Here is a 16,344-nt window from a genome sequence, read left to right on the forward strand (position 1 = left end):
TTTTGAAAAATAAAAATTTTGGGGTATTTTCATTGAAGAATTTCTTTTTCAGGGTGGGGTTCTATTTAAAAAAAAATATGTCCTTCCGAAATATTTAAAATACAGTTTGCCCCCACCATAAATTCGCTTGTATTGATGACAATGCTTACACAAAGAATGACTGTGGTCAGGGTTGTCACTTCACGAAAATGTAGATAGAAGTTAGTGTATTTTAGAAATCAAGGGGGAGGAGCATTTTTCTTGTTGTTTTGTCAATGAAAATACGAAGAAAGGGCATTTTCCAGTGAAACTAAAAAAAAAAAATTATTTTCAAAATATAGAGGGAAATCCCCCCCCCCCCTTTTTTTTGGCCGCGTATTATGATACAAAGGCACCATATACATCCTTAAGGACTTGTTATGATTAACCAAAAACCATCTAAAGTCTAACCAAAACTTATGTATTTTGCTAATTTACATTTTCGATAAGAAAAATACTCTAAACTGAAAATTTTCTATAATATATATAGATAATATAAAAAATATAAAATATATAAATATATATAAAATACATAAAAATATATAAAATTGATTTAAATTTAATTTTACGATTTTTTATTCATTTTCTAAGTAAATCTGTCAAGAAGTAAATTAAACTATTTTTAGCCTCCATTGAACAAGATTTTGAGTTCTACTCCTTCTTTTAGACTGTCTGCCCGTCGGTGCATATTTCCTATTCATCTTTCCTTCCTGTAAATTACAATTTTCTATCTATCGTACTTGTTGCCCAAGGAATATAGGAATTCAATTTATTATTATTTACCTGTAACTTTTATTGCCTTTCCTAACATAATTTCACACATTGGGTTGGAGGCAAGTAAAATAGGCTCTTTGAATGAGACGTAATCCTCATCTTGCAACTATTGTCTTAGGCCTTAGCCCCAGAAGTAAAAAAAAAAAAAAATTAATTTTGGTTACAGCTAAATAGGAAAGAAGACATACGTGATATTTTGCTACTAAAATAAAAAAAAAGTAAAAAGAAACCTAAAAAATACTTTTCTTTTGTGCCAAAAGGTGCAATTTTCACCGACCCCCTCGATCCCCCAAAAAAATTTGGTTGAATATCACGACAATCTTAGATTTGTGGTTAAGTTTGGGGGTATTGGAAGCATTATTTTCAACTAGAAAAAAATATAAAAAAGTACACCGTCTTTTGTCCCGCAATAAAGGTAAAGTGACAGAATTTAAAGCCGTCCTGGCTAAGTGGTTGGTGTCGTGGGTTGGGAATCGTTTGTCCGAGGGTACGGGTTTTATTCCTGGCGTGGCCAGTTATTTAGTTTGGGATGGGGGTCAGTGGCCTGACTCTGTAAGCTCAGCCAGAGTCAAGCCAGCTCTAAATGGGTACCTGGAGAACTCTGGGAATGGTAAGCAGGAAGGGTTTGCAAATACTCAAGATGGTGGGCCCCAGCCTCCCATTGCACTTCCTGGCTGAAGGACCACGAAGCAGAGATCAGCATCGCCGGTTTGAACCTTGAGGGTCTAGTGTCGTCAACAGAATTTAAAAAATATGATTTTTGATTTTCCCCTTTTTGTGAGACTAAAGACAGTTTGCAATCTATTTCAATATTAAATTTATAAATTACCATTTTAAGGAAATACGTCCTATCGGCTTATCCAATCCCCTTTCATATTCCGTATTTTGTTCTTAAGGTATTTAGAAATTTGTGCTTTTTTTCCAAGTAGTTGGAATAAAAAAAAAAAAAAATTAGAGACGGATTTTTTTTAGATTTTGTTTCTATGTAAATACCAAAAGAAGGGTAAGTTTCGGAATCGGGGGAAGGGGGTGGCTGGGGTGAGAAATCAGGGGGTAAGGCAAATATCTCTAGTTTACCCCTCTCCTTAGAGTCCTTGTCTATGGACATCTTTGTATTTATCAATTCTGGTTCATTTGCTGAGAATTTAAGTTTATTCATCAATTATATTGAAAATTGTTAACTTTTAAGTGTTATTGCGTAGTTAGAATATGTTTCGATAATAAACATGGTTAATGGTAAACATCGTTGCAGATTTCTTCATTTTGAACCGGCTGATTTAAGGTCTGTCCACACTGCTGTTGCAACACTGGCTGCATCGCAACAGTATTTGTGCTCGGAATTGACAGAGTGTCGTGTTGATTACCTCAGGAAAAACCTCACCATTTCCAACGTTTTAGAAGTTCTTCAACACGTTCTGCTCTACTGCCCAAGTGGTAAGTAATTTTTTATTCTAATTTTTTTTAATGTAAATATGCCATTTGTCTGTTAAAAAAATATTTAAGCGAATTTGTTAAAATATGCCTTCTTTTTAAGAACTTCATCCAGCTCTGGTATACTGAGAAAGTGCTTTATTTTGCGCGCGTTCCTTGTTTTCCGATTTTCTCTGTTTTTCCAGGAGGAGAGGGGGTCTTCCAGAACTTGTTGGTAGAAATGCATCAAGTAAACTAAGGAGCAAACTTCCTTTTTATGTTCTTACATTTTTTTTTGTCTCAACTTTTATATAGTTTTATATTTGTTAGAATTCGAATTTTACTATCCTTCCATTACTTTGAAGAAAAAAAATTTATAGTTTTTTTTATTACTTTTACCCATTTATTTTTTATTAATTATTCACATTTATTTATTATTATCTTAAAATTTTATTGTATGTAATTTATCGTGTTTTTTTATATAAACCCCAAAATTAATTTTAAAATTGCTCCGCAAAATTAAAAATTAAAGCTGATGGTTTTTATGGAGGAAAAATTTGGAATGAAACTTGTATATACATAACTCAGTTTTTGAACTAAACTTGTTAAAACAAGATTAACCAAAATTTTGGCTTATCATGCCTCTCATAAAAGTGATATCTTAAAGTTCAGAAATTTACGTCTCATGGATATAATTATTTAGAAAAAAATACAATTACTACATGAAATACAAAAAATATAGCCCACAATTACTGAAAATAAATTATGGCTTTTCTTTTGGAAATCGGATAGCTCGGTTAAACGATACGGATCGTGTGTTTGAATATCTCACAGTTGATCCTAATATCAAATAGAAGTAAAAAAAAATAACTATCGACAGGCAATGAAAAAAGAACTTATAAAACCAGTTGATCGGTTCATATTATAAGAGTTTGAAAAAATTAACCAAAAATCATTTTTATCACAAACTGTAAAATTAACGTCATGTAACCGTCTTTCTGAATTCACGCATGCGATTTCCCTCCTTGCATTCATCGATTCTGGCTAAAGTAATCATATCAAAAGGAGTTAAGTTTAGCCATTTACTATTACTTAACTTAAAAAAAGTGCCGACAGGTAATGAAAAGAACTTATAAAACTAGTTGATCAGTTCATATTATAAGAGTTTAAAAAAATTAATCAAATATCATTTTTACCATAAATTGTAAAAATTAATGTTGTGTAACGTATAGTTTTTTGAATGCACGCATGCGATTTCTCTCCTTGCATTCATCTATTCTAATTAAGGTATCCATACCAAAGGGAGTTAAATATAGCCATAAATCATTACTTAACTTTTTATTAGTTAATTCTTTAATTGTCGAGAATCTAGCGGTATCTACTACCTGAAACCCGATTCTGAGTTTGTAAAAACATTTAAAATTTTTGGGGGGAATGTAAAGAATTGGTGGATCTAAGGAATTTTTTTTGGAGAAAGGTTTATTGATAACAGTAATTGGATAACAATAATTATGAAGAAGGATCCGGGAAAAAATCGAAAGTTTTGGAAATAACTGATAATAAAACTGACCCATAGGACTGCTTTTCTTATCGTTTTTCTGTCTGGTTGTTCGTTTTTTCACCGTCATTATTGGCTATTGTACACATAAACTGTTATTACTGTTATGCAGGGGGGATGGAGGCACCCATGAGGATATAAGCCCTAATTTCTGAGGATTATTTTTAAAATAGTTTGAAGAGATTTGTATACAATCATCCATTAAACGTAAGCTAGATATATTAATTTGATTCTTGACATATTTTGCGCAGCCTACTCTTATCAGAAAACAAAATGACATGTTTAGGCTGGTAGAAAATGCTAACCATTTTAGGAATAGGCTAAAACGTTACCTCCTCCAGGAGCAGATCCAATGGTAGTAGTTTTAGGGACAGATGCCCATGCAGAAGGTCAAAAGACGCACTAATTACAACAGTGAACGGGCAAATAGTGCAAATGGGAGAGCTCATATTTGCTGGCGTCCCCTAATTAATTATCCACCCTCTATCTGGCAAGTTAATACTGATTTAGTTTTTATTTGTGTTTTTTTTAAGTAAAGTTTTGAATATACAATAAGTTCTAACGATGGAAACAACTATCGCAAACAACCTAATGTGTATCCCTGGTGGTTGTTAAAAACATGCTATATCGCAAACAACCTAATCGCAAACAACATAATGCGTATCCCTAACTATCGCAAACAACCTAATGCGTATCCCTGGTGGCTGTTAAAAAGATGTTTTTTTTTCGGATAATAAATTTATTTTATCTGGTAAAAGCCCTTAGATGTATTTTCTGGTATAATATTGCTTTTATCTCTTGCCCTGTCAATTAAATGTCCTTTTAATTAAATATTGCCATTTCAATAAACTGAGCCCCTATTCTTAATTAAATTAATTTAATTAGTTAAGATTTATTTTAATAGGGTAATAAAATTTTCAAACTTAATGGAAATAAAATTTTAATTGAACAAATTTTGTTCGTATGAATCTATTACCTTAGAACGATTTATAAAAGATTTAATTTCTTTTCTGAAAGATTAATCACAGTCTAAAAATATTTGAATAAACATAATAAAAAAATGACAAATGCACCTTCCAATGAACTAAAAAGTAAAAAATGGTCCCCCCCCCACACACACATATACACTTTCTGTTTTTGTCTCACTAATTTTAATTCATCCAGATATATATGAGATAGTAGTTTGTTTCCTTTCTAGTATGTTTAGAGATTAAAGTTTTTTTTTTTAAAAAATTTTTTTTAAAAAAGACAAGTCTATTTATTTATGTTTTTTGTCTATTTATAACTGTTAGTCGTGAGTACACAATGGCAAACTGCACCCACGCTAAGGGTTTTGTAATATATGCTATTACTTATCTTATGAGGTTTTCACTTATAAGGTAATCATGATAAGGTTATCTGAGGTTAGGAAGACAATTTCTTTTAACCAAACATAAATGTCTGATAAGGTTTAAAAAAAAGCTGGCGGGTAATGTATATATATATATATATATATATGTATATATATATATATATATATATATATATATGTATATGTATATATATGTATGTATATATATATATATATATATATATATATATATATATATCATATATATATATATATATATATATATATATATATATATATATATATATATATATATATATATATGTATGTATATATATATGTATGTATATGATATATATATATATATATATATATATATATGTATGTATATATATATATATATATATATATATATTTTCATTGAAAAAAATGGTAAATTATCCCCACCGCCTCTTAACGGCTAGATTCTGGAAAAACATGCCGCCCCTCCCTCTATATTTTTGTGAATTATCGCTACTGCTTTCATTACATTCTTTCTACTGCAAATTTTTTTTATTTTATTATTTATTCATTATATTATTTATTTATTATATATATATATATATATATATATATATATATATATATATATATATATATATATATATATATATATATATATATATATATATATATATATATAGAATAGAATAGAATATGTTTTATTGACTAAAATAGCACAAAATTTAGCATAAGCATGTCAGAATTACCATAACAAAACAAATATTATGGCATAAACATAAGACAAAAATTACATCAATAATAAAACAGATGTTTGAGGATAAACATAAAACAAAAAGTTAAATTAGTTATTAAAATGGGAAACAAAATAGGGGACAAAAGAGTTTTTGTACCTCACGGTCAACATTTGGGGAAACAAGTCAAGTTGGGTATTTGGAGCTCTACGAGCATTGAGTCTTGTATTAGGAAGGGTTGGGGGGTTTTCTTTAAAAGGAGGAAGAAAATGTATATATATATATATATATATATATATATATATATATATATATATATATATATATATATATATATATATATATATATATATATATATATATATATATATATATATATATATATATATATATATATATATATATATATATATATATATATATATATATAATAAAATGAAAAAATTTGCAGCAGAAAGAATGTAATGAAAGCAGTAGCGATAATTCACAAAAATATAAGGGGGGAGGTGGCATTTTTTTTCAGAATCTAGAGGTTGGGAGGGGGTGGGGGTAAATTAATCATTTTTTCGATGAAAATACCAAAAAAGATGTTTTTCAATGAAAATGCCCCCCCCCCCGCCATCTAAGTCTGGGGGGAGGGTCTAGGCTAAAATATCTACATGTTTCCCTGTCACTCTTTAATTGATACTACTAGTAAAAAATGATTCTTTGTTTAAAGGCATTTGTGACGCTCCTATTAGCGTGTAGACTTGAAAAATAATTGTTTATCTTGGCGTGGATCTTTCTTCATTTTTCTTAAATAGCAATAAGATAAAAGATATATAATCTTTTGCGTTATAATCAGGGATTTTATTTGCCATGGAGCAGGGGGGGGGTGAGAACCCCTGGACTCTAGTCTGTCCGCCCAGCTGAGATATAACGTCTTCAAAAATCTTGTAAAAACTAAGATACGCCTACATAATTCAGGCATCTGCTGAAACCGATCAGTGTTTTTTATTATATCTTTGCTTTATGGTACTATATGGCTCATTTTTCATTTTTAACTTGGTCATTTTTACTTGAATCTGGAAAATCGACCCAAACTTTACCCCTCTAGGATTTTGACAAAATTACACCCCTGCATAAATTGTAAAATTTCACGATACTAAGATTTAAGCCATATATCTTATCAGGCCAAAATTTGGGACCAAAATGTGGGTTATTTCTTTTTTCTGTACTAAAATAGTTTGTTTTTTTCCTTAAAGAAAGGATAAAAAGAAACAAAGAACTAGAAGAAGAAGGGAAAACAAAATCATGAGCTAAGCTTCGATGAACTGTTTGAAAGTTTTGGGTTGCATTCGAGTATCAAGGAAATGAGATATCATCAATTTAATGTAAAAGAATTTAAAAAAAAAGAAAAAAAAAGAATTTAATCTTTTAATGGGAAAAGGCCTCCATATGCAATTATGCAGTTTTTGGTAGATGCATGTTCTACATTAAAAGAAGAAAGAAACACTGGTGAATAATAAGCTAAATATGGGATCAAAAAGCTTAAAAAGGCGTGATATTCCTTTAAAGGTGTCTTTGTCTTTGCAAATTAATAGATTGTGAATGTTCGAGTTTTTACGGATAAGAAGCATTATCTAATTCAGCTAATTATTTTTGCTTATTCATTTTCACGCTTCAACTTGGCAACACTGACGAAAATATGTTGCTGGCCCAAGAAATTTATAACTCTAAAGTCTAAGACAACCTATAAGAAATTTGTGGTTCAGTTATGATAGATCCATGATTGGTTCAGGGGGCTAAAATGTTTTGATAAAAATGTTTGATTTTGATTTTCTTGGTAATATAAGGAGATGTAAGTTTCTTGTCTGCAAAATTGATTTGAATTATTAATTAGTCTTATTCATTTCAGGATGTCGACCAAACTATGAGGCACCAGATCCCACTCCTGCCCTGACAACCGATCCCACTGCCCCACCTCTTGAATCTTTTACCCCGGTTATTCAAGATGGGGCACCAAACTATGAGGCACCAGATCCCACTCCTGCCCTGACAACCGATCCCACTGCCCCACCTCTTGAATCTTTTACCCCGGTTATTCAAGATGGATTAAGTGTTTGCTCTCTGTTGGTGAAGAAATTCTTAGATTTTATTGACAAAAATGCAAGTATTCTTCTTAACTCTGAAGAATTCGAAGATCTTGATCGATCTGCCGTCGAGTTGATCACCAAACGTGATACTTTAATTCTATTTGATGAACTGGAAGTGTTTGACGCTCTGAAAAGCTGGGCGATTTGTGAGTGCAAGCGACAAAATCGAGAATCAACCCCAGCTGACCAGCGAAATGTACTCGGTGACCTATTATGGACTATACGATACCTTGCCATGAGCTATGAACAATTTATGAAAGGTCCAATGAATTCTCAACTGCTATTACCAGAAGAACAGGAACAACTTATAAATTTGTTGTTAAATTCAAGTTCAGGTTGTAGCGACCTTATTGAAGTTGATGCTTCCTATTTGAGACGTAAGAGGAATTATCAAGATGGTGTGAAACAGGGAAAAAAGCGACGCTTTCGGAAGAATAGTGATAAAAATAAAGATGGCAGTGTTGAGTGCGAAAAGCGCTCCACTGATTCTCCCTATGTTGAAAAATTTTTCGTATTCCTTGCGTCAATTTTTGAATAATCGTTTGAACTGATTTAAACGCCGGTGATATTGTGATAGAAACTGCGTACTTTTTTGTCATTTTTACTTGATAATTGTAATAAGATAGTGGTAAGAAAAATATGTCATTTTAATTTCCTTTCGATGTATTTTATAAATATTATATATTTACAATAAATACAAACAAGGATCATAAATATAAACAAAAAAAATATACAATACCAACAAGAATAAACAATGAATGCAATACAACAATAAATAACAAATATGAATAATAAACAAAAATAAACAATAAATATAAACAAGAAAAATAAGCAATAAATTGTTGCTCTCACGCCTAAAGGCTGTATCCAAGGTCGTACTCAGAGGGGGGGTTAGGGGGTTTCAACCCCTCCCGAAATATATTTTTTGGCTCGTAAAAACGTAACAAAAATGGATATAAAAAAATTTTGTATGCGTTTTTTTGTGTACCCCCCCCCACTCCCGAAAAAAAATCTTTGAGTAAAACCCCCTCCGAAAAAAATCCTGGGTACGGCCTTGACTGTATCTGATGTTCTTTAACTTCATATACAGTTACCAAAAGCCAGTAACTCCTGAGATGACACTGGCTAAGTATGGAAAAAATAGAAGACATATGACATTGATAAAAAACAAGGTCAAAGAGAAGCAGTGAAAAAATGGGAAATGCAATTATTTCAGCCTAGACCTCCGTTCGGCTGCCCATAGTGCAGAAAGACTACTAAAAATTATTAATCAAATTCCACAGAACAAATAAAAAAGAGGAAGTGAATAAAACTTAAATAGAAGAGGCCGTTTTTTAAGCAACCGTGAAAAGACAACGCTTCGCAAAAAAATGTTTATTCTATTTTAGTTTTGTCTCTTGAAGCTTTTTCTTTAATATTTTCCTGTGGAGTTATCTGTCTCCTTTTATCGTTCGTGCTGCATTGAGGACGGCTTAGCGGAGGTATCGGCCATAGTTTGTCAATGATTGAATTCTTATTGAAAAATAAGATACTGAAACTTATAACCTATAACTATATAACCTATATAACCTATATAACCTATATAACCTATATAACCTATATAACCTATATAACTATATAACCTATATAACCTATATAACCCATATAACCTATAACCTATACTGAAACTTATAACTGAAACAATTATAACCAAAGAAAGTAGCTAAAAAAAAGAAAATAGCTAAGAAAGTAGCTAAAAAGACTAAAACCTATAGACAGCTACACATTCAAAGAAAAGCTAAACCTTCTTCAGCCGTTTGGTGCCAAGTGTTTTTAGCTTATTTTTGCCGATTTTCCACCCACATTTCTTTTTTTTTAGATTTGAATCTCAGAACTATCAAAAACTGCGTTTTCTCTGCCCATATCATAAAAAATGATTTTGGAAACTTCGACAGGGAATCCTCGAAAACTTCATCTTTTTAATTTAATACGTATCTATTGAAAGATTCACTTTTTAAACACACTCATTATGTTCAGTCAATTTTCATTAAAAATTGAGCCTTGATTATTTTTTTTTCTAGTATTTTATGATGAATACGGTTGTGAGGTTTCCAATTCAATTCAATTGAAGTCACAAATCAATTTCCATTTTTGAAATTTCTAATCAGTTTCAATTTTCGTTTTCTTGGTACTTTAAAATTATTGCGCATACCCCTCCCCCAACTTTCTGAAAAAGAGAGGAAAATTGATTTAGAGTGGAACTTGCATTCAATTATGATATCCAAAAAAATTATTACTCTCTCTCTTCCTCAGTGAAAAATTGGAAAAATGTGTCTGATTCTTCATGATACAAAACTTGAATTAGCCAAAATCTTACCTTATCACTACTTTCTACTATCATGTCTCATTAATTGGTACAATCTTTACCGGTGATTAAAAGATTTTTATTTTGATGTTTAATTTTCAAAATTTACAATTGTTTTTGTTTATGTCAAAGATTATAGTTATTGAAAAGTGAATAGTGTTTTAGAACAGTTTCGGCACCATATAGATGGCATTGTTTGTCCTTTTTACTGTTATCATTTTGGAAAGAACACGCTGTCTATTGCTTTACGTAGAGCTTTTTCTGAATTTAATTTAAGGATTTTGTGAAAGGAATAAAAATACTAAAAAAAACTGAAAAATAAAAAGTAATTGATATATAAGAAGAAATTGAAATTCTTTAAAAGTAGAAATAAATGCTTGGGGTACTTATTACATATTTCACAACTTCAGGTTGCGAGATCGTACCTTTAATGACACCGTATATTTAATGTAAAAATAAGGAAAATATCTATATTGGAAAAATAAATATCTTCATCATATCTATAATGAAGAAGTATATTTTTCTTTTATTCTTCATTCGTAACCAAATCGACCCTTAGAGATTTCAAAATTTTTGCTGAATTATGTTGAAACCTGATGAGAAATGTTGAGATCAAAATTGAGTCTTGTCATCGAAAATAAATCCATAAGACAAATGTCAGGCCAACAATAGAACTTGTTAAAATATTGATTGCAAGATAGAAATTAGGCCTTAACGCTCAAATTTAAATGAAATTACTTGGCTGTACTGAATTACCAGCTAAACTAAAGTTTTGAGATATGAGATGTCCTAATTCTGTTTGTTTTTTCATAGATTAACGATTTTTTAAGAGGGGTCTGTTGGAAGCTGAAACTAACAAATATATGCAGGATTTTTTATATTTTTACTAATAGTAACATCGATTTTTGGAGATGAGAGGCTTTGGAATAGCCATATTGTTCTCGTGGATTTTTTAAAGTGGCCAAAAGCTGTGAGGTTGATTTAAAAAATAACACAAACTACACCATTGAATTTTTTGAAGATAAAGTTTAAACTTTATTTTAGGGGCCAATTTTTATAAATCTAGTCAATGTTTAATTTTTCGGTAATAAATTTTGGGACGTTTTTGAAAATAAAGCGTTCCAGATAGATTTTTCTTCGTAAAGCTTATTCAATATTAAAAATGTGTTTGTGTTACCCTAGTAACTTCAATTTCACCACGCTATTTTGGGGTCACGTTACTAATGTCTACTTGAGGCATATTTTGGAGACTTCTCACGATATTTTCAATTCGCGCTAACTGGTGCCAGATGGCACCAAGCACCTGGCATAGTTATCGTGCCAGCAGGGTAGTAGAAAGAACGTAGAAAGTTTTCTTACGTTAAAGTAGCGTGGCTTACGCGTTTTTGATCATGATGAGTAGAACGGACCTCTTAAAATGAGAGAAATTTAATTTATGACAGACGCGCTGTTTTTATTTTTGTTTTTTTTTGGCAACATTACTTTTTATGTGCGCGGTTTTGAAGTCCGAGAACTCTCTAGTATTTTAGCTTCATTCAGGGAAGTTGATTACAGTAATTAGATGAGCACTAGAAAAAGAGGTTGTCTGGTCAAAGAACTGACTTAGTCTATCTTCTCAGTGGAATCGAGGTTGCCTGCTTCCCTGCCTCCTTCCTTTAAAAAAATAAGTTACACAATAATTGAAGTAAAATATGGCAAAAGGTGCATCCACACTGCAAATGAACGTGTGGCTGAAAGACCCACTGGATATAGCCGCCTTCACATGCAGGTCCAGCAAAACTTTTATGTTCTAGACATAAAGGTCTGATTGTACACTTGCATAAACATGAAATTTAAGCAAGACATGCCTCTGAACGCCACTTTTATGAGAAGATTGTAAATATAGTGACAAAACGGGTTTCTCGATTGGTGGGTTTTAAAAGCCCAGACCAAAAGTTCTAGGCTCTAGTATTATCTTTAACTTGTTATATTTATAACTTTTTGCAGACTAACTTTAAAGTTTTCATGGGAACTGTCTGGTTATTAATGTCTGAATATATTTGTGTCAAGACTTAGGTTTAACTTATCTATTGATGTTCAGTTAATACTGATTTACATAATCTTTGATTTACGCATGTTCTGCGATATATTTTTGTAATGTATTCCTTTTCTATCTGAACATATTTTTATTTGTAAATTGTTACGTATCAGTATAAGTTAGTGTTTACTGTGTTAATGTTTAAGCGATTTATTGAGATTTTATCGATTGTTGTAGTTTCTCTTATCCGTCTTATATGCGAAATACAGTTTGAACTTTAGGTGTTCGGCTTTATCTTTTGAGAGATCCCTGGCTATGTAGCAGGTCAACACAACAGTTTTTTGGCTTTTAAAGCCCCAAGGACATCAAAACAAAAAAAATCTGCCACTTGTATCCATTTAAGACAATAATATATCCTAGAACTAAAAAATTTATTACTGCTGAATGTTCCTTTTCTCTAAATGATCAATAATGATCAAATATCTTTGAATTGAGCTTTTCAACTCCTCTCTACAAAACTATTTGTGTTCTATTTCTATTGGTGGATATTGAGTAGGGAAGGAAGGCCCTGTTCTCTCCAATTTCTTATTCTAGGAAGCATTTACGTATACAACAGAGTTCAGGCATTCATATTTACTTTTAATAGTGTTGCTTGATAAAAATGAATATCTAAGAGAAAAGTAAAAAAAAAAAAAAAAAAAAAAACAAATTGGAAGTAGTGACTTGTAGTTATTTCCTGGAAATGTAAGAGATTATATTCAACTCGTCTTTGTTTATAGATAATTTTTTTACATTACATACTATCGTGACGCTTCTTCATTTAAGTATTTTTAGTAAAATAAATTTTAGCTTTTACTGGGTGGGGTAGTAAAATAATAGTTATCAGGGTATGAATAGAATAGTGCAGTTGCACTAAATTGTTTTGTTGTGAAGCCAATAAGGAAGTGTGTCATGAACGGCGTGTCCATTTTTTCTCTTGTTGGAATTTATTTTTGCAAACTTCGAACAAGTGCTTTACTTCTCAGATTGGCGGTTGAACTCTAGTTTATGTTTCTTTGTTATAATAAATGTCTCTCAATCGTTCAAGAAAAAAAAAAGAAAAAAAAAAAAAAACAACTATTAAACAGTTGGACAACCACTTAGTGGAGGAAAAATACGGTTTTTCCTCAGGGAAATTGCAACAGAATTTTTTTTTACACCAAAATGTTCAGAAAAATCAGCTTAATCACCCCAGAAAAATCCCCCCAATCCCCCTTGCACAACTACCCAAAATCCCCCTTGAAGGGGGAAAATCAGAATTTCTATTTGGACGTATTTTTGGGTTTAAATGGTCGTTTTCAATCAAATCAAGCCTGAAGAATCCGAATCCGACGTCAGAAATCTGTTTTTCCGTACCCCAGTATCAATTTTCACCTTCGCGAAACGGGAGGGGGGGGGGGTAGAGTACGCAGATCATTATTTGCCGGATTCCTGCGGCTAAAGGATCATTTTATATCAAATAAAGTACCATATTGCCAAAAATGAGGTCAAAAAGCAGTTTTTATTTACTATTTACCTCATTCCCACCTCTAAGGGGCCTGTAATATGAGGGGTTGCTAAGCATAATATCTTGAAAAACAACTTCTTTAATCGAGATCAAAACTTCAGATCAATCAGTTATAAAAGAAAAACGTTTAGAACTCAGGTACATTAATCACAAGAACATTTTGATTTTAAAACATAACCTAAAGCTACTTCTTCTTCCTGCTCGTCTTTGTTATAGTCCTCATCCTGTCTTGCTGCAGCGTTAGTGCATAACGCCCCTTTATATTATAGAACGGCAAACCGTTCCGACGGCAGCTGCATCTGAGCGACTCGCACCCGCTGGTGCACTGGCACCACACCATCTTCAATAGGTTCTTCGGTGCTGGTGAAGCATCTGTCATAATGGGAAGATACATATTCCGTCACAAAGAGAGGCGCCAACCCCACTCTTCGGGCTTTAGCGAATTAGACGTGTCTTGCCACTTCATTATTTGAAAATAGCACCTGTAAAAGGGATACTTTGCGGCAGCCAAAGTCGGTGGAAGCCGCTCTGCCTGAACAAAAGCATTTGCACTTGCAACCCACATTGTAAATGCTCGCACCCGGACATCCTTCAGGGTCTTCTCATTGCTTTTCCCTTTGTATATGCGGAGCAAAGCTTTCTCTCCAGCTTTGGCAATCTTCTGGTGGTTGGGTCCTGGTGTCATGGAGATCTTGCAGGCATCCTTAAAAATCCAATCTTTAAGTAACAGTGAAATCACTGGTGGTTTCTCTATGTCGTAAAGTCTGGATATTGTATCTCAGCCAGACGTTGCTTGGCAAACGGTCCAGGTTTCTGAAACTAAAGAAGGGCAGTTCTGGACTCGGCTAATCGTTCTTTTGCACTTTGAACTATTTCATAGATAAGCTCTGCTGCTTCCGACACCTGCACTTCGTCGATGTCATCTCCTTCAAGGAACGACTCGTACGCCTGTTTTGCTCTGGTAGCATGTCATTGCCATCAAACGCTCTGTTACCCAGTTCTGATGATAAAAGTTCTACATAAAGGGCTACCTCCAACGGACCATGGCCTCTCACTGCACGAGAGTCAGCTTTGCCTTGTAACATACTACGCCCAGTGTTAGGCGCATATACTTGACTTAGGATTTCCAAAAGTCCCGAGTCAGCCATAAGGAAGCCAATAGCTCCTAGGAAACTCATGCGTGTGTAGAATCCACCCAGGACAACAATATCATTTCTTAAAGCACTTGTGGCACGCTCTGCATCGACGATACACTTCGCCTTCCAGTAAAGCGGTTGGTCAAAGATAATGACTAGAGTTTTCTCCAGCTCAATTGGCGCGCTCGTTAGCGTGCATAAGTGTAGAATAAACACAGGAGATATCGCTTGGGTTGTGGTTAATCCTTGGCAAAAAACGAATATTCGATTTTCCCGGATGAGGTAGCTTTTGGTGTATTGACCACATAAAGGCCGACCAGATCATGTATGAGCTTCTGAAAAAGCCAGAGATGCGCCAGAGCGTTTCAACATCCATTCATTGTCATAAGTGTCACCATTTTTTGTCAAGCAAACAAAAGTCCTTGGTTGCGACTTGGCGGGTATTTGGTAAGTGTAGAATGGCACGGTGCCGATTGACTTCATATCATCTCCACTTACTTCTTTTCTTGGCAGTGAAAGCTCCGTTGCCGGACACTCAGGTGTAGACACTTCAATAAGACCCATTCCATGAAAGGTATTCAGACCGTCCATAGTAGCAATATTATAATCGACGTTTTATCCTACATACTGAAAAAAAATGCGTCCTCTATGGACTCTTCCAACAACGTTTGATATACTGCTCCACATCTCTCAAATCTTTTTACCTCTGAGTACGAAGAGCAGAAGCCGATATTGTGCAGTGTGTCAAATAAAAATTGGGATGAAAAATGATGATGCAGCTGCGAAGGCACTCCTATTTGCACAGGGGGCATTAAACACCATGGTGTGCATGTCTACGTTATATCCTCTCCGATAGAAGATATTAGACGAGGCATGTCGACACCTATCGATGAAAGTAGTATACAAAGAGATGGGCACACTTCTCTACTGACGATATTTCGTTAAGAAATTCACAGGAATCCTTCCTGGTCGTAATGGATTTGATTTCACTTCTTATTATTCTTCCAACGACTTTGATAAGCTGATCCCTTTCTCCGTTTTCACTATCTGCTTTCACATCTTGATGATATTCTCGTAATATCTTGTCAACCGTATCTCTAAATATTACGAGTGCCTCTTTCCCGTTTGAATCGGACACAACCACTCGTTCGCCATACTCAGTGACTAGCAAATCCTTGGCTTGACGAAAGTTGTATGTCAAACTATCACAGCTAGTTTCAGAGAGACTATGAGCCATCTTTCTTAAAATGATCGTCAGAGGTACAGGTTCTTCACTGTTGGCATAGTACCGGAGTGCTTCCCCGAGAGCGGCTTTCCCTGCACTATCACACGGTCTTCCCTT

General features: G+C 33.2%; 1 protein-coding gene across 1 annotated transcript in view; it reads left to right on the plus strand.

Annotated features, from left to right (window-relative positions):
- The window catches only part of LOC148946747 (uncharacterized), a 535,196-nt gene extending 522,580 nt beyond the window's left edge, over window positions 1–12,616 (plus strand). The window contains exons 4-5 of the mRNA XM_089096415.1: window positions 2,045–2,226; window positions 7,722–12,616. Of these exons, the coding sequence (XP_088952541.1) occupies window positions 2,045–2,226; window positions 7,722–8,497 (958 nt within the window). The 3' untranslated portion in view covers window positions 8,498–12,616. The remainder of the gene's footprint in view (window positions 1–2,044; window positions 2,227–7,721) is intronic.
- Window positions 12,617–16,344: the final 3,728 nt, after the last annotated feature.

This window comes from Artemia sp. Qi Xiang Cuo, chromosome 11 (genome assembly GCF_049724085.1).
Source record: "Artemia sp. Qi Xiang Cuo chromosome 11, ASM4972408v1, whole genome shotgun sequence".
NCBI classification, from domain to species: Eukaryota; Metazoa; Arthropoda; class Branchiopoda; order Anostraca; family Artemiidae; genus Artemia; species Artemia sp. Qi Xiang Cuo.